This window comes from Pygocentrus nattereri, chromosome 5 (assembly GCF_015220715.1).
Source record: "Pygocentrus nattereri isolate fPygNat1 chromosome 5, fPygNat1.pri, whole genome shotgun sequence".
NCBI lineage: Eukaryota > Metazoa > Chordata > Actinopteri > Characiformes > Serrasalmidae > Pygocentrus > Pygocentrus nattereri.
Window position 1 is genome coordinate 20076173 of NC_051215.1, and position 26806 is coordinate 20102978.

Here is a 26806-nt window from a genome sequence, read left to right on the forward strand (position 1 = left end):
GTCGTGAAATTTCCTCGCTACTAAATATTCCACAGTCAACTGTCAGTGGTATTATAACAAAGTGGAAGCGATTTGGAATGACATCAAGTCAGCCACGAAGTGGTCAGCCACATAAAATGACAGAGCAGGGTCAGGCAGAGGTCGCCAACTTTCTGCAGAATCAATCGCTACAAACTTCATGTGGCCTTCAGATCAGCTCAAGAACAGCATAGAGAGATTCATAGAATGGGTTTCCATGGCCGAGCAGCTGCATCCAAGCCTTACATCACCAAGCGCAATTGCAAAGCGTGGGATGCAGTGGTGTAAAGCGCTGCCACTGGACTCTAGAGTTCAGTGTTCTCTGGAGTGACCTCTGTTCTCTGAGTTTGGTGGAGGGGGGGATTATGGTGTGGGGTTGTTTTCAGGAGTTAGGCTTGGCCCCTTAGTTCCAGTGAAAGGAACTCCTAATGATTCAGCATAATTTCAGGACAATTTCATGCTCCCAACTTTGTGGGAACAGTTTGGGGATGGCCCCTTCCTGTTCCAACATGACTGCGCACCAGTGCACAAAGCAAGGCCCATAAAGACATGGATGAGCGAGTTTGGTGAGGAAGAACTTGACTGGCCTCCACAGAGTCCTGACCTCAACCCAATAGAACTCCTTTGGGATGAATTAGAGTGGAGACTGTGAGCCAGGCCTTCTCATCCAACATCAATGTCTGACCTCACAAATGTGCTTCTGGAAGAATGGTCAAAAATTCCCATAAACACATTCCTAACTTGTGGAAAGCCTTCCCAGAAGAGTTGAAGCTGTTATAGCTGCAAATGGCCGATATCATATTAAACCCTATAGATTAAGAATGGGATCCCACTTGAGTTCATATGCATGTGAAGTCAGATGACCGAATACTTTTGGCAATATACTGTATGTAATGCCTGTAACAATAGAAGAGCCATTTTAGTGCTATCTAGAACCCTTTCCAAAAAGGACAGTACATGTGTTATCAATCTAAAGTAGCACTTAACGATGCAAAGAACCTGTTAATTATGCAAATGGTTCTTTGAGTGTTTTTGATTCCATATAGAAGCATTTTCTTCACTAAAGAAACCCTGAAGCACCATGGTTTTAGCAGCGTCGTTTGGTAAGTATAGGCTATGAGTACTGCTGGTCTCATGCCGTCTCAGCTCGCATTCCTCAGCAAAAACACAGGCTTTTTGTTACTGATGAATGACACTCAACTGAAACGGCCAAAACAATCTACTGTAACGATCAACTCCATATTACTAAATATTTATGGCCTAAAGCCACAGCACTGAGCAAAAGTCAGAGATCATCCTTTATTTATTTAATTTCCAGTCACAAAAGGACAGAAAAAGCAGCCTAAATGTTTTAGTGTTTAGGCCCAATTCCATTTCACCCCTCGCCCCTGCCACTCAGCCCTACCCCTCAGTTTTGCATGTTCTTGTCTAGGGGTAGGGATAAAAAGAGGAAATTGGACTGGGCCACTCTTTCTTTCAATTCCAACTTTCCATTCTTCTCAGTAGCCTCACTTTCAGCTCCTCAAAGAATCTGCAGACACGCCTCCAAAGCTCAGTCTTAGAAGCTGGTTGATGATTTTCTGAAGTAATCAAACCCATTCAGTGGTGTTGAGGTCTGGGCTCTGGGGTGGTCAGTCCAATGTTCAGCTTCTTTGTTTGATGTGTCCTTTTCTCAGTGAAGTTCTTCTTGATCAGCTACACATCCTTTCAGACCCACAGAATTGAGGGGTCTTCTCACAGTGGAAAGATGGACAGAAACACCTGTGGATGTTTTCAGATCTGAAGCAGCTTGATTTTCTCCTCTCTTTCAGAGATCAAAGCTTTAAGTGCTGTTTATCTGATGGGGGCAGTTTTGGGGTCGACTAGCTCTTCCAGGTGGTTGTTAGGAGCCCCATTTTCTCCGGAGCTCTCTTAGTATCTCTTGAGAAATCACTAACATGTACTTACTGGCTGTTTTGACTGGTCTTAGAAAGCGTACAGGAAGGACGGGAGAACGTTGGCGAGGCTGTACAGGCACAAGTCTCTTTCTTCTCCCAGACTTAATCAGAAGCATCTGCTCCTCAACATGCCGTCATACTCAGCTCTAATGGCTCAACCTTTCACCTGTGTGACTAATCTTGTGTTACTGCGGCGGCTCCAGACCATAAATCATATGGGGCAGTTAGGAGGTCTTCTAGAAAGTTCACCGCACATTCCTCAAGTGCCCCTGCTGAAAGCTATTTAAATACAGGCCTTTCATGAGAAGCGAGGGTGAGGTCACATCCTGTCGCCACACCATGAACACACGCTTTCAGAACAGGCTTATATAACAGCTGAAAGAGCAGCTCTCGCTCTTCTACCTCTCATCTTCAGTCAGTTCATTCTTATTTCTCAACTGATCTTAGGTGTCACTTCTCAGTTCTGCTGATCTGACTGGAGCTTGTTTATACAAGTCACAATGAACAGTACTAACATCTGAATCTCCAACTATTAGAGCTGCAACATTAAAGCTGCTCAAAGAACCCTTTGCGTGGTTAAATGGTTCTCTGTATAGTGAAATGGTTCTTCAGATTGATGGAGAATGTGTTATATATAGCACCATGAAAGGTTTATTTTATTGGTTTGATGTCAAGTTTGTAACAATAGAAGAACCCATTTTGGTGCTACATAGAACCCTATACAAAAAGGCTCTGTATGGAAACAGCTATAGCACATTCTCCATCAACCTGAAGAATGCTTTCATGATGCAAAGAACCTTTTAATTGTGCAAAGCGTCCTTAAAGCTGTCCGTTTTTGATCTTCTGTAAAATACCAAAAAAAAAAAAGGTTCTTCAGGGGTTCTTTAGTAAAGAAAATGGCTCTATATAGAAACATGAACACTCAAAGAACCCTTTGCATGATTAAATGGTTGCATGGTTCTTGCATGGTGAAATAGTTCTTCAGATTGATGGAGAACGTGTTATGTATGGTTCTATAAGGCACCTTTTTGAACAGAACTCTATATATCATCAACAAGCTTGACATACAAGAACCATTTTGGTGCTGTATAGAACCATCTTTTCTGTCAATCTGAAGAACCACTTCACCACTCAAAGAACCCCTTAAGCATGCATTGTGAAAAGGTTCCTCATATTAATGGAGAATGTGTTGGATATGGTTCTGTACAGCACCAAAAGGGTTCTTCTACTGGTCTGATGTTAAGCTTATAACAACAGAAGAACCCTTTTTGGTGCTATATAGAACCCTATTTAAAAAGGCTCTGTATAGAACTAGCTACAGCACATTCCCCATCAACCTGTGGAACCCTTTCACGATGTGAAGAACCTTTTAATCATGCAAAAGGTTCTTAAATCTCCTGAATGTCTGGCTGTTTGTGATCTTAGATCTGCAGATACTGACCTTCTGTAAAATACCAAAAAAATAAAAATTATGGTTCTTCAAGGGTTCTTTAGTAAAGAATATGGTTCTATTTAGAAACAAGAACCCTTTGCATAATTAAGTTCTTTGCATGGTGAAATGGTCCATCAGATTGAAGGAGAATGTGCTCTGTATGGTTTTATACAGCACCTTTTTGAATGGGATTCTATACAGCACCAAATAGGGCTCCTCTATTGATACAAGCTTGACATCATAACAATAGAAGAACCCTTTTTGGTGCCATACAGGATCCTATTCAAAAACTATATAGAATCATCTGCTGCACATTCTCTATCCATCTGAAGAACCCTTTGAGGTGCAAAGAACCCCTTAATCATGCAAAGATATAGAACTGTTGTCTTTACTAAAGAACCCTTGAAGAACCATCCTTTTTAAGCATGCACTAGAAGGTCCTGAGAAGGTCCTCACTGTATTTAACTGACTGTTCATGATAAACTCAACCACACTGTGTTTATGCACACAGACCTCTGGGGTCTCATTATCTAGATGTGGTTCTCAGAAGCTGAAAGCTGAGCCCCACGTCCGGATTATTTATGATCCCGGGGTCTCTCACGATCTAAAAAAGGCTGGTCATATCGAAATGTGGTGGAAGTGCTGGAGTTTGACAGCGAACTGCCCTTTTCCCACGAGCTGTAATCCCCCCGTTGTTATCCAGAGAACTCTGTCATCCGAGTCTCCCTGAGGAGCTCCACTGTGGAACGGTTACTACAGGACGACATGAGTAAGTGAGCAATAAACCTACAGCGACTGCTCAACATCCACCACGGTTTCTGCCTCTTACACTGCGCAGACTCTTCTGGTGCAGTGAGAAACCTGCAGGCTCTAAAGCGATCATACACATGCTTTCACACTCCACTGAGCCTTTTCCAAAGAACACAATATTTTTTATTTTTCTTGCAATTACTCCCCAAAATGTCCCAAAGATAGCTTGCTAAACAATCCAAGCTTTCAAATGGGGCTTTGTGTTTGCTTTGGAGAAAGTTCCTTCAAAAAAGTCCACTAATGGGCCACGTCTGCTTTGAGCGAGGCCCTTTAATCCGCTTCCTCAATCATCTTTTCATTGCCCGACCACACCTGTTTGAAACCAGCCCCTCCATCAGTGGCTCTCAGAGGAAGACTCTCAAAGAAACAAAGCAGATCTCAATACTGTATTAATGAAGGATCACTGGGTTGATCACTTGATATTAAATGTCTCTCATAACTGTATAGTTACACATTTACAATGCACGCAACACACTGCTAAACAATGCCTTGTATCTCCAAAATGGTAACTTTACAGGAGAAGGAAAAAACTACTTTACTTTTAATGTAAGTCAATGGAACCACAGTTTTTTCCAAGTCGTTTCTTTTGGTCCATTCATCATGAAAGTTACACACAATGTAAAGGACAACAGGCATTTTCACATTATGTCAAAAACTGAAGAACAAAACCAAAAAATATATATTATATATGGCATGGTGTAGTGGGTATATAGTGGTTGGTGGAGTGTAGTGGGTATATAGCGGTTGGTATAGTGTAGTGAGTATATAGCGGTTGGTATAGTGTAGTGGGTATATAGTGGTTGGTGTAGTGTAGTGGGTATATAGTAGTTGGTGTAGTGTAGTGGGTATATAGTGGTTGGTGTAGTGTAGTGGGTATATAGTGGTTGGTATAGTGTAGTGGGTATATAGTGGTTGGTATAGTGTAGTGGGTATATAGTAGTTGGTGTAGTGTAGTGGGTATATAGTGGTTGGTGTAGTGTAGTGGGTATATAGTGGTTGGTATAGTGTAGTGGGTATATAGTGGTTGGTATAGTGTAGTGGATATATAGTGGTTGGTGTAGTGTAGTGGGTATATAGTGGTTGGTATAGTATAGTGGGTATATAGTGGTTGGTATAGTGTAGTGGGTATATAGCAGTTATTAGGGAAATAATGTAAAATGGGACCTTTAACTGAATTCTGAATGCTTTCTCTTGAAACCCCCTCAGGAAGATTAACCTCAGCATTTCACTGTGAGAATATCTGGTAAAGAGTGATAAAAGTGTGAGTTTCTCCTCCTTCTGCACTGACAGACTGTTGAGAGGGTTCTGTGATCTAGAACAGAGCTTACACTTTTCATATTGAGACCTTATTCAGCTCAGAGTCAGACACTAAAGAGTTAATCCAGAGATGTGATGATATTGTCCTCAAAGTGAGAAAATCTTTTTTTTATGTTTTTGAATTTTCTCTCCAATTTAGTCGTATCGGAGGAGAACACTAACCACCAGATGTGCTACATGAGTTAACAGACGCCTATGCTGACTAGCATCGTGCTGAGTGATGGGGGAGATGGGGGCCATCATGCCCACCCAGAGAGAGCGAGGACAGCTGTACTCTCCTGGACAAACTCGTGAAGTTCCTTCCTAATGATAGGGACAACTTAGATGATTGTCCCACTTGGGAGTCTCACTCTCATTCCAAACAGTACTTCATCAAGTCTAGGAGATCAAGAGGAGATCTCATGTCAAGTCTGGTCAAAGTTTTTTTTTATACTGTGCTTTTTACAGCAGGTGTTGTCACAAAACAGCTTTACAGAAAAATCCAGGTCTAAGAGCATACAGAAGAAACCTTGAGAAGTACCAAGACTCAGAAGGGGAACCTGTCTTCCTCTGTCCTCTGGACCACACCAGACAGCAAACAGCATTAGAATACAATCTCATCAACAATATTTCTCTCCTCTGGCTCCTGTCTTCCTTTGTCAATAGTCAGCTAGTCATCTTCTGTCTAGAATGGCTGGATCACCATCAGTTGACTGTTTGCAAAACATGTAAATCACAATCGTCTCTAAACATTCCTTCCCCAGTCAAGCAAAGAAAAAGATCTGACAGAAGTCCTACAAACAAACCAGCACAGTTTCATTCCTGAGAACTGTCCTGAGTCCACAGACGACACACTCTGTCCTGGTTACTGTGTTCACTAAACATCACTTTATGATGACATCTAATGTTACAGAACAAGATCACTCAGCTAGCTAAAAAGCTTTTCTTGGCTCAGCGACGGCGAGTCCTCCTCATCTGGAGGGGCAGCTTCTGTCACTAAGATGTTCCTTATTAGGCATGAAAACCTGCTCGAGTGACTGAACCATTAATTACGTAGACATGGTTTCCAGGGTGCTTTTCTGTCTGCTAATTGGCCAACATTCATATTTTGTCAGATCTCAAACAAATCCAGTTTATTTCTGAATGAGAAAATGTCCCGCTGTCTTTGGGAAATCAAAAAGATCCAGTCAGACCATGTCACCCAGCACATGGCCTGTTCACCATCCTGCCATTAGGCAGGAGATTCCGCATCATCCAGGCAAGAACAAGCCGGTTAATGAACAGTTTTTACCCACACGCTGTCAGGCATCTGAACAAACTGTGAAGCTGTGGGTCAGTCCCCAACTACCATTTCACTCAGTCATGCTGTAAGCATTATTATATCATATTACTGCGATGGACAACAACACTAAGTCCCTTTAACAATAACAATATCACTTATCACTAAAAAGTACATATACTTCACAGATCAACCCTTGTTTAATATATATATATATATATATATATATATATATATATATATATATATATATATATATATATTATGAATATATATGCATCTAAACACTTTTTTAAACAATTTAACTCAGCAGTGAGTTTATCACAATATACATTAGAATAAAGTCACATTCAAAATTTAAATAAACATAAAAAAATAAAAAGTAACAAGAATTTCTTGGGCCCATATTTTTCCTTGACACCTTCCCAGCCAATACAGAGACTTAATATCATCAATTACATCATGAGCACAATTTAATGAAGCACTGATTGGTCAAACCAGGAGCTGATTTTTAACTACATATAATAGTGGGCTTCCTCGAGGAGAGGTTTGAAAATGGTTAAATAAGCACAATTGCATCCAGAAGATCACCATATATATATATATATATATATATATATATATATATATATATATATCGTTATTAATTAATATTCATTATAAATATTCTATCAATTTTGTTTATTCAAATATTAACACTTTCCCAGCAAATAATACACAAATAAATAGATTTTGAAAATGTGTCTTGGGTGCCTAAGACTTTCTCAGAGTACTGTATGTATGTATATATATATATATATATTTTTTTTTTTTTTATTTTTATTTTTTTTATTTGATTATCTGAGACTCGCCACAAGCGTTTCAATGCACGAATGTCCTGACATGTTGTGCAAATGGGAAATACACGTAAAACTTGTAAACTTGAAACTTTTCAATGTTTTACTGGATTTGTAGTCTGTTAGTAAAGGTGTTGGATGCTACCAGGTCAAATCTGATGGACGCAGCAACTGTAATGATGGAATTTTGCACTTTGAAAAATCACGCAGCTTTTAAACTTAAAGCACTTTTGAGTTGAACTTGTAATATTGCATTTCCTGGTCATTTGAATATTTTGTGCTTTTAATTTTTTAACTTATTATTTGAAGTTCAATGAACTCAATCTTTTGAGTTAAGCTGATTACTTAATTTTAGACTTGAAGTTTAAAAGCTGCACAACTGCAAACGGTCCACTGTTGTCCATGTTAAATATTGATGTGGACTTGATGATGATGATGATGATGGTGATGATGAAGTGAGGAACATGAGGCCAAACAGTTCCAGTAAGCAATGTGTTTGGCTCCTTGTGTTTTCAGTGTTAGTCAGGCTCATCATGCACACTCTTGAACACGCCGAGCACAAACACCAGTGAACTACTTGCTCATGCAGGACCAACTGACCAGAGCTCCATTTACCTCTTCAGCACTTTGTTGATAAACCTTTTTCTTTCGCTTTAAACTACCAAAAAGTCCCTGGCAGCGTTTCCAAAAGCTTTTACAGACAGAATAGTGAGACTTGGCAGGCTGAAGAAGGCAAGAACACAAAAAAGAGAGGGATGTTGACAAAAAAGGGAGGAAAAACGAGGGGAGAGAACAGCAGAACACTGAGGAAACAACAAATGCAGGGTGGTGATTTTTGGGACAGTGACAAAAGCAGGAATGATGCTCTGTAAGAGAACCAGGCGTACCTGAGTATGGCCAGCAATGAGTGGACAGACTGAAGGAGAGTCAGTCTTCTAGGGCCTGACCGATACATACTGATGATTACAATCTACTTCTAATGATTATTTAGTAATCAATTAACCTGTAGATTATTTTTATTCATGCATTGATTAATTTGAATGATCCACTTCATAAGAAACACCAAATTCACTTGTATTTTAACAAGCAGTTCACCGAGCTGCGATTTCTTGAACATTTTTCAGCAAACTTGCTAAACAGATTACGCCGTGCTGCAGCCTTCAATATACGGAACACACTTCCCACGATAACAATAACAGTAATTTTTAGGTCAACTTACAGTAAGTTTTAGCTACATTATTTCAACAAGTAGTTATTTAGAGGCTGGTGTGATTTATTAAACCTACAAGCAGAGCTCTGTGTACTATAGGTAAGAACAGAGTTCTGATCACACACTGATATTCTATGTTTAATTGGCTGATATTAAGGTTCCACAGATTTATCAGCATTGATGCAAAGCCAGGTTCAGAAACCTGATGCTACTTTGAACAACATCCAAACCTTTAGGATAAGGAATTATTAGCCATAGTAGATTTCACTGCTTAAAACGAGTTATAACTCACTCATTAACACCCTAAACTCCATGGACGTCTGTAAGCACACCTGTAATTTAACACTAATAATTCAGCCAGTTTGCATTGTTTTCCATGTCACTGCTCAATAATAATCATTAGGGTTTAATAAAAGGTTGAAAAGAGTAAAAGTTGGATAGCGTAGTGAACAACACCACCATCCCACATAGAGGAGAGTCAGATTTTTCGACTTCTCACTCAGGAACAGAAACATTATTAAACTGTGAACTACTCTGGATAACATTTTGGTAAATGGACGTTTATTCACATTAATTGAAATTTAAAGTGAACGTGAAACTTCAACTTCTGCATATATTTATCACAAAAAGTGATTTTTATGTGTGTGTTTGTCGGAACACTGTCCTGAAACATCTTGTTTGAGAGGTCAACATTTTGAGTTAATGCTATTAACATATTCCAGGGGCAAGTATATATATTTTTATAGTTTTATTGTTATGTATATTTATCATTTTATTGTTTTTCTTCTGTATGACTTTAGGAAATCTGATTGAGATCTGACACAATAGACAGTCATATTTTGGAGTTTCTGCCCTTCTTTTCATATGAAATAAATAGAATGACAGTACAGTGTGTTATTGACCGAGAAGAGACTACTGCTTTCCAGTGCTTGTTGGCACCGTTAGCCTTTCAGCCTCTGTTCTAAAATAAAGAACTCAAATTTGGCTGATTGGCTGCATTTGAGGAAGCAGGAAATTGAATTAGATTTCTTGCCAGTCTGATCCTTTAATATCCGTATCAGTGAGAAAAGTTCCATATCGGTCAGGCCATAGTTGACACAGTCTAAAAAAACTGTGTCATAAAAACTTAATAAACACATTGAAGTTGAACCTCGTGTGTTGAATACATGCTTGTGATAAAGGGGTTCAATTCGACAGTCAAACCCTCTTCAGGTGTCCTTCTTGAAGAGGTTCTTTCTAGACATCATACAATATTGATTGTTTAATTCTCACCCTGTGCACAGCCTCTGAGAGCTCCCCAACCTTCTCATGGTCCGACTCCTGTACCTGCAGCTGACTGTCCCCTGAGTTAGTGAAGCTGAGGATGAGGTTGACTGTCCCTCCGAGTGAAGGAGTGCTGGGTTCTTTCAGCAGCAGGAAAGGTGAATCACATTCTTCTAAGGCTCTCTGGGTCTCACTGCTCTTGGGACTGATGCTTTTCATCACCTCATATCCATTATCCAGCTGCACCCTGTCTTTCAGATCACTGTGGGGAGCAGTGGCAGAGCCTTCTGTCCTCATCTGCTGGTCATCAGTAGTTTCTGACTCAGGCTAAAAAAATGGAACACTTTATCAAGACATAAGGCAGGACTGCTTGAAAAATGTTTGAGTATGTAGCACCGGTGCTGTAAAAGTTAGAAGTGCACAAATTAACATTTTTAGCACTGAGATTAAAATCTACATAAAATGCTTAAATGATAAAAATCACAATGAGTGGAAAACCAAAAGAATCAGGAACAAGTTCTGTGAAATGTATAGAGAATAGATTTTCTCCTGAATAATTCAGATTCCCACATGCGGCACTATTATATATGGCACTTCAGTAAAACATCTTTGAGTGCCAGCAGGAATGCATGTACAGCTGGAATCATAGCAAAACAGCTTATTACATAACGTAAGACTCACTGTTATTTAAATAGTTTTTTTAAATTTTATTAAGTTATTACTAGCATGTTTTGCTGATACAGACCAAATGATAGCTCGCTAGCACAGCTAGGTTCTTATAAAGTGCTTGAAATGTCAAGGAAGTTATTCATTCTTTCATTATTTATAATTATCAATCAAGAAGTTTGACTGTTTTTAACAAGGCAGTTAGCTATCACTAGTTGTTGCTTAGCAACAAGGAGAATCACAGCCCAACACAGGCTTCAAAAACTCCCACTAGGGCAGCTGAGAAACGTTTGAAATGGCACACACTACATGGAAGAGCTCAGACAGGCTTTACATAGTGAAACTTTCATACAACTTGGGTTTTCATGCATCTTTTGCCTGCATGCAACTAAATCTCACGTAAGTTGCACAATGTAAAGCCAGAAAAGTTGAAAGTGTCTCAAAAAAGTGTCTCTTATTTGAGTTTGGAACAGCCAATCAAAACACAATCATCTCAAATGACACTTTCAAACTACTGATTTCGCCAAATCAGTAGAGGAGAAAAAACAGAAGATGGTGTGTTCTGTGGTTTGAAAAAGAGACTAAAATGCTGCAAATATGAAAATGACTTAATAGCGAGACTGATAGGTGTATGAAAAATATGAGCTGTAAATCTAGTGCAGTAATTGAACACGCTGCATGCAACATCTGCTGCTTTTGAATTGTGTGTAGTTGCCAAGGTTCACCAATATTATGTTGCCGGCAACTCACAGCATGCAACTAGTTGCATGAAAGTTTCACTGTGTGAAGCCGGCTTAATAACTGACTATGAACAACTGACCACAACTCCCAGAGCATTTGGACTCAAAAAAATATGCGCAAACACGAAGGTATATTCCATACGCGTGACTGTGATCTGCACATTCGCACAGAATTAATTTCTCACACACGTGACAATATTGACGCACTATTTTACAGCCCTGACACAAGACATCACTATAAGATACATAGCCTTACCTGTGGAGCAAGAGAGCAGACAGTGGCCTCAGAGTAAATGGCATCGTTGTGTGGTTCCTCTGCTCTCTTCTGGTTCAGCCACTGGTCCTTCTGTGCTCTCCAGTGGACAAGGATCCACCCCAGCATGCTTCTCAGCTCCTCCATCCTCTCTTTGATCTTCAGGGATAATGGACAGTTCATAATCAGTACATTATAACTAACTCTTGAGAAAAACACAACATAAAAGATCACAAAACTACAAGTAGGGCTGGGCAATGTGACAATATTTAATTGTTACATTGCCCACATTGTAAAATATTGTGATACATAACATTACAATACACTTTTCTGAGCATGTAGTGATTATCGTCAGTATTAAAAATACTCTCTTACTGCCGATTTTGTTTCATAGAGGGCAAATTTAGCCCTGTTTAGCTGGATTTAGTGCTGCACAGTGTGTGAAATGTTGAATAAAAATGATTATATTTGATAGATTTAGATTTTTTTTTAAAATGTGCCAGTCCAGGTGCAGTTTGTTATCAAATCTCTGAAAAACTAAATATTGTGATTAGGGATACACTGATAACGATATTGACTGGAAAGAATTATAACATTTTGTATATTTCAGTGCAGTGTGGTCAGCAGAGCTGCTGTAGCTCTGTTTCTCAGCATGTTTGCTCAGTACTCAGTTATTCTGAGTGAATCAGCTTTATTGATAATAGTCAGTAGTCAGAGTGTCTGTAGAGGCTGTGTTTCCCATAGCAGGTCAGTCAGGCAGAGCATTTCATACAGTGTGAGTCTATAAATTGTAGCTACTGAACACAATGGTCTATTCAAACATACTCTAACATCACACAGTGTCTGTCTGGCTTTAGAGGACATTCAGCTAAAGCTAGACTGGAAAACCGGAAGCCTGCTGAAAAAGACAGATGAGGATCAAAACTATGAAACCTACTTTACTGACAACTGTACAGAAGAGCTTTTCTGATGGGCAACTAAACCTCCACTGCAGCACTGCTCGATCAGAGATCACTGATGTAGCAGAGCAAATGACCTTAATTTATCACCAGATAGACTTTATGATTTAACTGTTAAGGTTCATTACACTCACACTAACAGCTACTTCATTCTAAGTAGGTTTTCAGTGTAGTATCAGACTTAGTATCGGTGAGGAATAAAAACTTACTTATATGAAAAAATGGTCTCGATGCATCCCTAACTGTGATACTGTAACTTTCTCTGTCTTTCTCTGGTACTGCCTTTGTTTCCTCGTTTCTCTGTGTCGTGTGCTTTTGTTTACTTTGACCGTGTGCTTTTGTTGTTGTGTTAGCTCCTCGCCATCCTGCCCTGACTTGCGCCTTCATCTGTTCCTGGTTTCCTAGCCCCACCCTCTCATGAGTCTCAGGTGTTCACAGTCTTCATTGTTAGTATAAAACCCTGTGTTTCCTTTGTTCCCCAGCCATTTGGTTCATGATCTTAGTGTTCTAGTTTCCCTGCTCGTGTTTACTTTGTGTAAGTTTAGCCTTAGCGTTTTATAGTTTTCCTCATCAGTTCATGTTCTTAGTATTGTTACGGGACGGCAGGGAGGCAGACCCAAGTGCAGAACTGAAGCCCAGCAAAAACAAAAATGTAATGGGCAACGGAAAACCCAGTTGCCGCTGTCACTGCAGAAGCGCCCAGACTGAGGTTCGAACCATCGCGGCGCTACCGCTGACGTGAGTGAGCGAGTGATGACGGTCAAGGCGGTCTGAGGAAGGTGGAAAGGGATGAGGAAGTAAAGGGCAAACCAAAGAGACGTCACGGACAACATGCTCAAACAAAAGATACTTAGTAAGGTGAAATCAACAAAATGAAAACACAAAGATGCTGCCACCATGACTATGGCGGTTGGCGGGCTTTGCTCCATGTGTTCAGGCTCGGATTTTTATTTTTTTTTATCTTTCTCTGTTCTGTTCTTTTCTTTACTTTCTTTTCCTTTTCTGTTCTTTTCTATTCTTTTCCTTTTCTGTTCTTTTCTCTTTGTTCTTCGACTAAGAGCCGTACCGGTACCCCCTCTACAAAGGTGTGACAAACATTGGCGTTTGCCAGCACTTTATATACGAGGGCTTCCAGGTGCCTCGAGTTAGTCTTGATGCCGGCACCTTGCCGCTGTCACCCTCTGCCGGCTGCAGGTGGCGCGGGCTGGGCGCCTTGCTGCCGACGCCCTCTGCTGGCGACAGGCAGTGCAGGCTGAACCCTTACAAGTATTTCCCTTTGTTACAGTGTTTTGATGTGTTCTTTATGGATCCCTGAGCTATTAATACCTGCCAGTCACTTGGATTATCCATGTAAGGTCTTCAGTAAAGGCCACTCACACAAGTACTCCACCTCCTTGTATGCCTCATTAGCCCCATCGTTACATGATACTTATCATGCATCATGAAAATGTCTTAGAGTATCATGGAATTGCATTTCTGCTATAACATCCAGCCTTTATAACAAATATTTTAATCTTATAATTTGCACAAAATATTCTTTACTCCTATAACTTAATAATAATTCGGTTTGCAATGTCCTCCATATGATTATTGAATAACGACCCTTAGGTTGTAATAAGCCTCTGAGCTGAAGAGGCCAAGCTCACCATCTTGGCCAAGTGGTGATCCTCACTGAGCAGCTTCTTCCCTGCAGCTTCAAGCAAATCAAATTCCTGGAACTTCTGCTCTATTTGCTGGTCCAGAAGCTCAACCATGGAGCCCTGACTCTCTCGGCTCTGACGCAGCGCACTCTCAGAGAATATGCGTGTACGGGTGTCCTCTGTCCAAGATCTGTATTTGGGGAACAGAAAGGCAGTGTGGTAAAAATTCTATAAAAAGAACTCTTTACAAATAAACGGGAACTCCACCAATTTTTCAAGATTCCTCCATAATTCAGTGCACTGTCACTTTGTTTATGCATCCATAAATGTCACATTGTTAAAGGTAAACTGTACAGCTGTTAACATTCACTGCTGCAGTCCAGGCAGTAGCTCAGTCACTGGAGGCACAGGCACCACCATGTCTATCTCATCTCTACAGAGTTGTTCAGAGTGGTTTGGTGTGGTTCATGTATCTCTCCACCAAGAATGGATAAAAAAGTACTTTTCTGACTAAAACCTTAAATCTATCATAAAGCACTGTCTTTCTGCGAGGGTGCTTTTAGAGGTGGACGTCTGGTTCATTTTTATTAATATCTTAATTATTTTGAGAAAAACAGGTGTAATTACCTTTAACAAAAGTGACAGATTCCAAACAAATGCAGAACATTTACAAAAATCCTCCAAATATTTAATGCCTGACGTACATCACTGCTAAGTAGTTCCTGAAGAAGTGGCGAAGGCGGCCGAACTGCAGCAGTCGGCTCCGGTTTTCGGACATGCTCTTGCTCAGCTCCTCCCAGGCTAGTAGGCTGGCCTGAACCTCACTCCTCAGTGCCTGCACTCTCTCTGGACACAGAGCTGCCAGGTGAGTGGACAGACTCTCCATGGCCTTCACCTCCTCCTTCAAGGCCTCATAGTCAGTCTGGAGACACACATAAAAGAGTTGGAGATGAAACCAGGGTTTAGATTGGGGCAGAGAAACAGACCTACATTTTGTGTTTGTATTATTAAGCATATATTATGTATAATGTAGATTTCTGAGAGGTTTACACCTGTAGTTTTTATTTGCAAGCTTTGCTAGGAAGTCTTTTAACAGAAATGATAATAATAAATATAAATGATTTTTACACTTACAACCTGAAGAGAAGATAAGGCAAATAGGTATAATCCTCTTAGTAACAGGTCTAACACTTGTAGTAACAGGTCTAATACTCTTAGTAACAGGCCTAACACTTGTAGTAACAGGTCTAATACTCTTAGTAACAGGCCTAACACTCATAGTAATAGGTCTAATACTCTTAGTAACAGGTCTAATACACTTAGTAACAGGCCTAACACTTGTAGTAACAGGTCTAATACTCTTAGTAACAGGTCTAATACACTTAGTAACAGGCCTAACACTCATAGTAACAGGTCTAATACACTTAGTAACAGGCCTAACACTTGTAGTAACAGGTCTAATACTCTTAGTAACAGGCCTAACACTCGTAGTAACAGGTCTAATACTCTTAGTAACAGGTCTAATACACTTAGTAACAGGCCTAACACTCATAGTAATAGGTCTAATACTTGTAGTAACAGGTCTAATACTTTTGGTAACAGGCCTAACACTCGTAGTAACAGGTCTAATACTCTTAGTAACAGGCCTAACACTCATAGTAACAGGTCTAATACTCTTAGTAACAGGTCTAATACTCTTAGTAACAGGTCATAGTAACAGGTTTAATACTCTTAATAACAGGTCCAATACTTGTAGTAACAGATCTAACATTCTTACTAACAGGTCTAACACTCTTAATAACAGGTCTAATACTCATAGTAACAGATGTAATAAATTTAACAGGTCTAATACGCTTAGTAAGAGGTCTAATCCTCGTAAGTAACAGGTCTAATAGTCCTAGTAACAGGTCTAATATTCTACCTCCATTAAATAATTCAAATATACTATTTAGGTGGCAAAAAAACTGATTTAGTTGCCAGCAGGCAAGTTTGGTGGGTCTCATAAGAAAAAAAACAAATTACCATTCAGTTTGCTGGTAAAATTTGTACAAATGTTTGTAGTTTTGATTGCACAAAAACACATCATCACATGATGCTAGCATAAACATTACTGCATGTTCTTTAATGTCCTGACATTAACAAAAACATCTGTCTGTGATCGTTACATCTGCTAACAGCATTAAACTCTGTGTACAAGCAAAAGTTTCTCAGCAGTTTGAGAAGCACTCAAGCTTTAACCCCTTAAAGGAGGATTCTAGAGGACTCCACCCACCCAAGCCACTGTCTGTTCTCACAGCTGCTGAGCGGGAGGAGGTACAGAAATATAAAGTCCAAAACCAGTCAGTTCTGAGACAGTTTCTGCCCGGGCCGTCAGACTGCTGAACAGCCAGTAGTGCTGGTGCATCGGTCAGTGGGCTTGTAACTGCACCTTTGAGTCATCGTCATTATGATCTCCATGGACAATCCACACCTCACCCACACCAACAGACTCACTCTGATCTTACTGCACTTTCAATCCAGCAAAGCTATACTTACATATATAGATTGACATCTATACATCTTTTATCTATATCTCGTATACTCTGGAACATATATTTCAATCTCTCTATCGCCTGTGTTACCTGCATCTCATTTATCTACCTCAGATTGCATATATGGAAACATGTACATAGCATAGATTATATGTCATAATACTGCACAAAACTGCATATTGGGAATGTAATATATATATATATATATATATATATATATATATATATATATATATATATATATATATATATATATATATATATGTATATATATATATATATATATATATATATATATATTATATCTAAGATTTTCGCTAAGCATTCTCTCTTACTGGGTCCCATTACTATTAGTCCCTTTAATGGGACTCAGTTTGAATCCTGCTTTAAACACAAGATAAAATTATATTTGATTTTTCCACAACACCTTCAAAAAGGTGTTTGAGGAAAGCTATTTGAGCTCAAATGTGCTCTATAATAAAATGTATTATTATTATTATTATTACTATCTACCTGTAAGTAAAGAACAATCTGTATTATGCCTTGTTAGACCTAATTGGCTCAAACTACATAAGAGCTTCTTGTGCTGACACATTCTTGGACCCACATTGCCACTTGAGGCTATATTTATTATTACTATTATTGTTATTTCTTCTTGCAAGGTGTAAAAACAGAACAGCTCAAAAGATGAGATAGCAGCAAAAATATGACCTTATTTAGTGAATTTATCTTGCATTTCTTGCACTCTACAGCTGTCATTTCACATGTTCAGGCTGCTCCTGTGTAAAAGGGCCCATATGTGCTACATATGTCACATGTCTGTATCACCCGGCCTCTTTACAGCCCTCTGAGGCTGTTAATTAATGGTGCAAAAGGCTTCATGGGGAGCAGCGCTGCTCAGAGAGTCTGGCCTGAGTCTGGGTGTGGAGATTGGCGGATGCCTTTAGCGTGACAGCAGAGCTATTTCAGAATGAGCGATTAGGTCATTCCTGCCCTTCAGCGCTATAGAACCTGAAAAGTGCATGTGATAAACATAAGCTGCCCAAATATGAGTCAGAGCGAAGAGTTCCCGCCTCCATGTCCCACCCCAATGCCGTCACACAAGCAGGAAAGTTTCACTGACAAACATACACACACACCAAGGAATGCACCCAAACACATTCTCACACGCTGATGTGCTGACCTCATGATCAGCAGACAGTCCAGCAAACACTCCCTGAAAATAACTGAACTTCATTCAGGTCTGCTGCACATTCCCACTCAGTCACACTCAGTGCAGGAACTTTGTTATCACAACATAAAATTCAGCTGCTGATGGATCAAAACTGAAAAATTCCAGTGCAATTTATTTCAGCTTTATCAGAATTTAATTCTCTTTGGCTCAAAATAGAGAGTTTTCATCCACTAAAGTCACTCCCATTAATCATTAATTTGCACACATCACTGCTGTCGGAACAAAACCTCAATCTCTAAAATGGCAACTTTACAGGAGAAGGAAAAAACATTTAGTTTTTTTAGACTTTAGTTTCAATGTAAGTCAATGGAACCAGAGTTTTTTCCAAGTAACTTTGGGTCATTTCATTTGGCCCATTCACATGGACACACAATGTAAAGAACAAAAGGCTTTTAAAAAAAATTGTCAAAAACTAAAAATGTGATCAATGTGACTAAAATGTGATCAACTCAAATCAAATCAGATCATGTTTATTGTCACATCACATTTGGTGGTGGAACATAAGTGAAAATCTTAGGTGCATAGATATAAAAGATATAAAATACATGAGAAAAAAAAAATATATGTATATGTATATATATACACTGACTCTGAATATACACCATATACACCAGTACTGCACTATTCCAATGTACAGTTGTACAGAAATAAGTTATGAAATAAAACTATGAAATGTGTTGTTTTTCACATTCCGTATGTGCAGTTAGCCTGAGGGAGATAATAAATGAGATGCAGGTTCTCAGGGGATAGGATACTGATATAGAATCTTCCCAATTGTACAGGATATAGATAGAAGATGTACAAGATTTTACTGTTTATTTACTTTATAAATAAAATTTAAAGTACTTACAGTGCAGTACATTATGCTAAACTGCACAGTCTGGCACTTTTTAAAAACTGATGTGGTCATTAACTTGTGTTACCCATCTCAACACTTTTTGTGTGATATTATTTTCAGATTTGACACATTCTGTGTTAAAACTAGCCCTGATAACACCGATGTGCCTAGGTAGAGACAGAATGTGTTCTTAAACATATGTGTTGAGAGTGTATTTTACTGCAAACCAATGCACCATCAATCTTTTACAGTATAATCCTATAAAATAACAAAACATCCTGTAAAATTAGTTACAGTAACTAAAATTAGTTACAGTAAAATAATGCAAATGTACAGCAGTCTTTGACAGTGCACAGGCTGCTTTGTGATAAAAACAATCTCGAACTGAAGTTTCTCAGAACAGAAAATGCTGGAAAAATACATCGGCCATTTACTGGACACTGGAAAGTTATTTACTACAGGACATACTTTGTACATGTATGCTGTGGCACACAAGAGCGACATTAACCTACTTAGACAGAAAGATACCAGTTTATTTGAAGGCTACCCACATAGGGATTGTATAACACATGCATAAGCACTGAATAATATATTTATAAAGAAATATTTGAGGATTTATGACCCACTAGTGCTAGTAACCGCAAGACGAGACAGGTTATATTAAATAAATGACATTGCATTGACATACGGCACCTTAAACTAAAGTGAAAAACAGCTGTTTTGTTCTTAATCACAAAATAATGAAACATCATAGAACTTAGAATGTGGTGAAGGTGTGGTTTAGACGTTTATATCTGCTTTATGCAATTCTGTCAAAGTCAAAGTACAAACCCCTTCAGCTTATGGTATCTGGTGATTACCGGCATAAGCTGTTCATAAATGCTTGAATAATGTATTTATAAAGGAGTATTTAATGCTTATGCATATGTTAAAAAGTCTGTATGTAAGAATCCTTCAAATAAAGTTACTGAAAGAAAACATGGGTTTGGGGTCTCTGGGGCATTAACGTTCCTCAAACAGAGCAGGAGGGTGGCGGGTTCTCAGTGGACGTGAGAAAGTTTGGCCCAAAACAGGAAACAGACTCTCAAAACAATGTGTTGAAGTGATCATGGGGGACGGCAGAGAGAGGTCAGGCCGTGTCCATTACATCAGCACCCAGAGACCATTATATCACCGCAAACAAGACGAAGCCGCTCTGAGCGCTCGGAGCGCTCGGCTTTGAGCCATCAGCCCTAAAAAACTCTTAATCAACCGTTTTCATCAGGCTTAGAACAAACAGGCCCCTTATTAGTGTATTGTTCCAAATTCTGCCTCAGGTGAGCTTTTGAACCGGCTTTACCACAAAAAGCACAGATAAAACAATGTACACTACATACTGTACATCATATATCAAGTAAACTTAAGAGGAATACACAAAAAAGTAATGCATATGAGCTGTAGGTTTATCTATACAGGGCTGGGCAATTCATTGAGTTTTATTTTCGATTGCGATTTTGGCTTCTAGCAATTATGAAAACAAGATAATGAGAAAAAATCAATCATTCCTTTTTGCAACAACGCTCTTGTTTTGTCCTGCATTATAAACCCAGTGCACCATTTCCTGTACAGTGCCCCTCTCTATAGTCCAAACTCAGCGCAGTTATTTTTATTTATTGTTATTATATTATAGTTTTCAGTAGGTTGTGGAAGTGCCTTATAACATAGATGATCTTATTCATTTTTATGTATTATTTTATAAATATATTATTCAATATATATATGTTTATATATTATATCATTTCTTTTATTTATTCACTCTTTTTTCCTTTTTTATTTATTTTCCAGTTTAATAATATTTAAAACATGTTAAAAATATTTTAAAAAGTTGAATAAGAGCAGGATGTTTCCACAGTCAGTAAGTAATCATGTTAAATAATCATGATCTCAATACTGAGCAAAATAATCATGATTATGAGTTTTGCCATAATCGAACAGCCCTACACCTATATATAGTTTACCTTATTAAAAGCAGGTTGTCTTAGGTATAACTAATAGTCCTGTAATAAATATCGGAACCATCAGAAATGTTAATACTGAGCATGTCAGCGTCGCCCTCAACAGAGCCTCATAATATTCAGATAATTATCAGTATGCTGACAGATTTGAGATGAATCATCAAACATGTTCTATATATTAACAATCAATGGTCTTCTCTGCTGATGAAAAGTGTAGTTAAAGGAATCAAATATATCATATAAGACAACATAACAAACTATGTTTTTTATTTTGTATGTTGTATGTAACTTTGGAATTTGTGAATCACTTGGTCAAAGTCCCTCAAAGGTTCTACAGTGGTTTTAAGGTCTGGTTGTGAACCTTAAATCAGTTTTTCCAGGTGAAAATTTGGTATTTGTTCCTTTTCATAACCGAAAGTTTTAAAACAGAACAATAGGAAAAAAGCCTGGAGGCAAGATGGGGTGTGTGGAGTCCCGCTTAGAACATATAATTTCAGTGGATCATGGTTCAGTTATGTTCCCTGACTAAAGATACTGAGATGGAGCCTTGAGGAAACCACCCCAGTGAGAAGAGGGGCACTGACCCAGAGACAGTCTAGTACCTTTATTTCTGAGAGTGTATTGCGCTCGTGCAGTTTGTGTTATGACTCTCTGATAAAGACACAAGCTGAAATGCATTGAGAGATATAGCTGTGCCATAATGAAGATTTTTCACTTTCCACAGCAAACGAATACCTGAGTACAACTTAGTTGGTCCAGCCTTAGTTGGAAAGTGGTCTGCTCTGGGGAGGGTGGTGGAGAGGTGAAAAGCTCCTGACCTTAGAGAACCCCCCCCTTGCTGTTGAAAGTAAGGTGTGTGCGCTTGTAGATAGTCAGTGAAGTTCTCAGGTTGTTCCTCACCTCCAGCTGGTCCTGTTGCTCCTGCAGACCATCCAGACCGCAACGCTCTGGTTCACACCGGACAGCCATCTCTCGCTCCATCTCCAGCACATCTACGGACAGCTCTGCGCTGCGCTGGAGACACTGCTCCACCTGCACTGCCACAGTGGAATGCTGGGATACAGGAAGAAAAGGGTGGAGGAGTGAGAAGAAGCAAAGCAAAGGCACAGAGAATCAAAAACAAAGATACCAATCAGCTTGACTGGCTTCTCACTGCAACTCTCATTTTCACTCCTAACAGTCTTAAAAAGATGGTTCTTCAAGGGTTCTTCAGTTAAGACAACAATGAACACTCAAAGAATCATTTGCAGGCTTAAGAGGTTTTCTGCATGGTGAAATGGTTCTTCAGATTGATGGAGAATGTGTTGTATATGTTTCTAAAGAGTTCTATTGTTGTTGCTTTGACTGTAACAACAGAACACTTTTTGGTATAGTATAGTAGAGGACTGCATTCCTGCGTATTCTGACTGGAATGCCATAATATCTTGTGGCGCAGGACTAATCTTCAGTGCTGTGTGCAGAAGTGGGCAGGAAACCAGCTCCCTGCAGGCTAGACAAAGCACGCGTGAAGAGAAATCCTGAAAATTAATGACCAGCCTGAATAAAGCATAACGATCACTAAATCAAATGGTAGCACTTTATTTGGAGTGGTCATCCTAACCCTGACCTTAACCTCAACCCAAAACCTAATCCTAACTCTCACCCTGGCCCTAATCCTAACCCTGACCCTGGGCCTAATCCTAACCCTGACCTTAACCTCAACCCAAAACCTAATCCTAACCCTCACCCTGGGCCTAATCCTAAACCTGACCTTAACCTCAGGTTAATGTGAGGAAGAGCGCAGAACCGCACTAGAACAGAGACTCTACAGAAGAACAGCTGATAGAACAGACATTTACTGACACCGAAACATCAGCGCCACTGACTGATCAGGGAAAGATGCTATAAAAACAAAAACATAATCAAATATTTAAATTATCATTATTAAAACTAAATATTGTGATACATTTTGTGTGCTGTGAGAAAGTTTTGTGATGTTACACTTTTGTTATTATTGCATTAAAATCCATAACTCTCACTTACTCTGGAGTGGAGCTCCTGAATGCTGTGGTCATGTGACTGAGAACGTCCTCTTTCTCTCGCCGTGTCATTCAGCATCTCCACAGCCTCCCTCAGCTCCTCCACCGGGTCTCCCAGACTCTCCATCACAGGCTCGCTGTGTCTGCTCCTCGCCAGCGGCAGCAGCAACGGGTCACAGTCCAGATCGCTCTTTAGAGGCTGCACAACCAAAACGTGGAGAAAAAGACCAAAACCAAACTGAACTGAGTCCATCTGGGGTGAAGAAACTTGACCCTGCGTGTCTCTTTGTTTGAGTTAATCAGCACCAAAGACCATCTGATCTAAAGGAATCCACACCACTGAATGAACTGTTCTGGAGCCGGATTCACGAAATTGTGTTAAGAAAGAAAATGTGTGCTTTTTTCTCAACTTCATTCTCAACGTGTTGAGAATACTTACTTTATTTTTTTAACTTTTTTTCTTGAAAATAATTCTAAGAATGAGTGGTTTTCTTGAAAATATTAAGTTCTTAATTGTTTTCTTAATCTTACAACAGCTGCACTCATCTCAGGCTGTGACAAGGTGAGCATCTAAATTTAATCGGATGCTGCCTCGGCATATCCTCGTCCTCAGACTCAGCCGTCGCCCCAGGATTACTGTACTTTCTAAGGAGGATTTTCTCCTGTTTGCTGCTTCTTCCTCCCTCACTTCAAACTCTTGTTGTTTTGATATTTTTCTTCCATTTCGCTCCACTGAGTGGATCAAACTAAATGACAGTTCATACGAATTCAAAATCTATTGTGCGTCGGTTACGGTACAGGGTTAAATGCAATGTAGCCGACAGAAGAAAACAAATTAAGGTTTTTCTTGAGAGAATATTGGAGAGCTTCTTTTGATAATTGTGTTTCAGGACATTCTAACGAATGTGTTAGTCTTAAGAACTTTCACAAGTCTTTTTTAAGAAAGCTTTCGTGAATCTGGTCACTGGTTGCTCTGCGGACGCACCTGCCCCAGGGTTCCGTAGTGACTCTCCTCCAGCTCCACTCGCTCTAGAAACTCTGTCAGCATGCGCGTGTCCTTCAGCTCAGAGCTCTGCTGCGTCAGTGCCGTCTGTACGCTGCTGAACCTGAGACACAACAACGTCCCACCAGTGACTGAAACGTCAGCACTGCTCAGCTGTCGGCATTAACACACTCAGGAATGGACCTCAGGAATTTGAGAAATTTCACCCAAATTCTCAGATTTCTGCATAATTAAGCGGTTAAGATGTAAACAAAATGTGGTTAAGAGTGGTTTGGTGTGAAATGCTCCACTTTACTCCCTTAAAAAGATGGTTCTTCAAAGGTTAGTAAATATGTAGAACCCTGAACACTGAGAACCACTTGCATGCTTAAAAGGTTCTCTGCACGTGAAATCGTTCTTCAGATTTATGGAGAATGTGTAGGTTCTACATAGCACCAAAAACTGTTCTGCTATTGTACACAAGCTTGGCACTGTAACAATAGCAAAACCCTTTTTAATCCAGAACAATCATCTCATCAATCTGAAGAATGCTTTTCTGAAGAACCTTTTTAGCATGCAAATGCAGTTTTTATGGCTCCATAAAGAACCATCGTCTTTACTAAAGAGAACCTGCTACCTCAGCTGAAAAAGACCCTTAAGGTAACTCTGGAGAGAGGAAGAGCTGAGAGTGAGCTGCAAGTCGGACAATGAGCTGGTAGAACAGAGGAAGGCTTTGTACAGTGTGGCTGTGGCCGACAACATCTGAAGAATAAGGCACCACAAACTGGTGCACAACTTAACCTTATTCTAAAAAGCATTTACTGTTTTCCAAATCCTACACATGGACAGGAATCAATCCATAAATTCATTCATAAATTCTGTTAGGTTTATGTGCTCGGCAGACAAAATCCTCTGTTTATGAAGCTTATGTTTGGCCTACAGAGCGGAGAACATGAGAACATAGTTACGTCTCAGCTGCCCAAGTTACCAGATAATATGATTTCTTAATAAACAAGACTTGATCTAGGCTGGTAAGTGTCCTACATGGTGAGCTTAAAGTGGTATTAAAATATATGAAAACTTTGGATGTCCTTACTAACCCCGGATGGTTTGTCCAAAGCGCCAGATATTTTCAAATCCTATAAACGTCCCCATCTCCCTCACAGAAATATATTTTACAATAGTTTTGAGAAGACTTTGGAGGGATACATACAGGGTGCTGTGAGGCAAAATAGTCCCCAAAGAAACCTATTATTTCAGATTTTCCACTATTTTCCATCATCAACGTTCCATATATACTCAGAAGACTTGTGTAGGTTCTCTGTTGGTACTGGATGGTACATATAACGTCTATATTTGTGTTGTAGTCATGGTGACCCCTAGTTCCTATCACCACTACTGTAAAGACATCTGAACCATTTCACACCAAACCAGTGTAAACTTCTTCTCATTCACTGAATTACATAATCATAATGAAGTTTGTATGAGTGGTACAAATGAAAGATCCACAAAATACAGCAGTTAAAAGTCTGCAACTTTTAGAAGCTGAACAATCCAGCAGCTTTTTAAAGAGCATCTACCTGCACAAACAGCACCCCACCCTTAAAACAGTCCTCCATGTGTTTCCCCTCTAGTACCAGTTTTCCCTTTGCACCAGAAACTCATAAATGCTGCCCTTTCCTCTCTTTGTTTTCTTTGGTAGGCTTGGTGTCTTTTACTGAGTCTGAGCTGGTTTATAGACAGAGGTGCCCCTCATAAAGAAGCCAGCATCATATGGCTTTAACCACAACCTCCTGGTCAGTCACCTTTCATGAACATGAAATTGGCTCCACCTACACAGACAACGTTACCCTGAAACTACTGGACGTCTACACAGCATGTGAGGGTATCTGCTGGAGGGTAACTGAGGGAACCGTAATTTAGGCAGAAAACTTCTTAATAAATTAGGAATGAATTAAAGGCCAAAATCCTCCCACTCTTCCATGTGCTTCTGTTTTGGTCTAGTCCATGTGTTTTCTTTGTTTTGAGTCCTTCCCTGCCCGACCGCCTTGTTTTCTGACTCCACCCCTGATTTGTTTCACCTGTTATCCACCTGTGATCCCTTGTATCCCTTGTGCTACTTAAGCCCTGTGTTTGCCCCTTGTTTTCGCTGGTCTGTTGTTGTTGCTGTTCTTGTTTGCCATTAGTTACTGGTTGTAGGTGTTGGATGTTTGATATTTTGTTTGAATTGTTTTATTTTGTTTCTCTACCGGCATCTGTAGTCTGTTTATCCTGTGTTTCTTTTTCTCATTATATCCGTGTTGACTCCCTAAACCTGGACTGTTTTTACCATGACCCTGGATTTGCCCCCAATAAATCTTGCTTTTTTCAGCACATGTATCCGCCTTATTGCTCCCCACCATCACAGAAAGACCAGCCGACCAAGGACGCAGCAAGAAAGCAAGACACTGGTTTGTGGTTGTTCCATTACCCGTGTCCCAATGCCACCAAGCCGGAGACAGCAAATCCCCTGGCACTGAGGGTAGACGAGCGTCTCTTTGTTCCTGTAGAAAGTCAAAGGACCGTCCCGCCTTGTGTCATGATGACGAGAGCTCAGGTAAGCCTAGGGTCTTCCCATCTTGAGCAACATTGCAGGGAGGAGCGACCTGCAGCGCAAGACGAAGTGAGATGGATGGAACATTCAGAAAACCCTTTTTACGGCTCTCAGCTTGTTCTCAAGCACCACTGCGAGCTTCCCATAGCTTGGGTGAGCCTTGGGGGCAGCCGAGTGGGTTCTGTTTCTGTTTGTTCCTCCAGGTTGTTGTCGCAGTCTGTTTTTGGCATTGTGGCTGGCGCCTGAGTTCCTGATCCCATAGCCGCACCCCTTGGCA

The 26806-nt window shown here is 39.8% G+C and overlaps 1 protein-coding gene across 3 annotated transcripts in view; it reads right to left on the reverse strand.

Moving 5' to 3' along the window:
• Positions 1–26806, reverse strand: part of LOC108441705 — an 88081-nt gene that overhangs the window by 16059 nt on the left and 45216 nt on the right. For 2 of the 3 annotated variants that reach the window (XM_017721376.2, XM_017721375.2), the window contains 8 exons: positions 23940–24060; positions 22959–23153; positions 21837–21989; positions 15044–15261; positions 14346–14529; positions 11744–11899; positions 10091–10408; positions 8224–8331 (listed from right to left, as the gene is read on the reverse strand). In XM_017721376.2, the coding sequence (XP_017576865.1) occupies positions 8224–8331; positions 10091–10408; positions 11744–11899; positions 14346–14529; positions 15044–15261; positions 21837–21989; positions 22959–23153; positions 23940–24060 (1453 nt within the window). The remainder of the gene's footprint in view (positions 1–8223; positions 8332–10090; positions 10409–11743; positions 11900–14345; positions 14530–15043; positions 15262–21836; positions 21990–22958; positions 23154–23939; positions 24061–26806) is intronic. The other variant, XM_017721378.2, reaches the window with a different exon arrangement.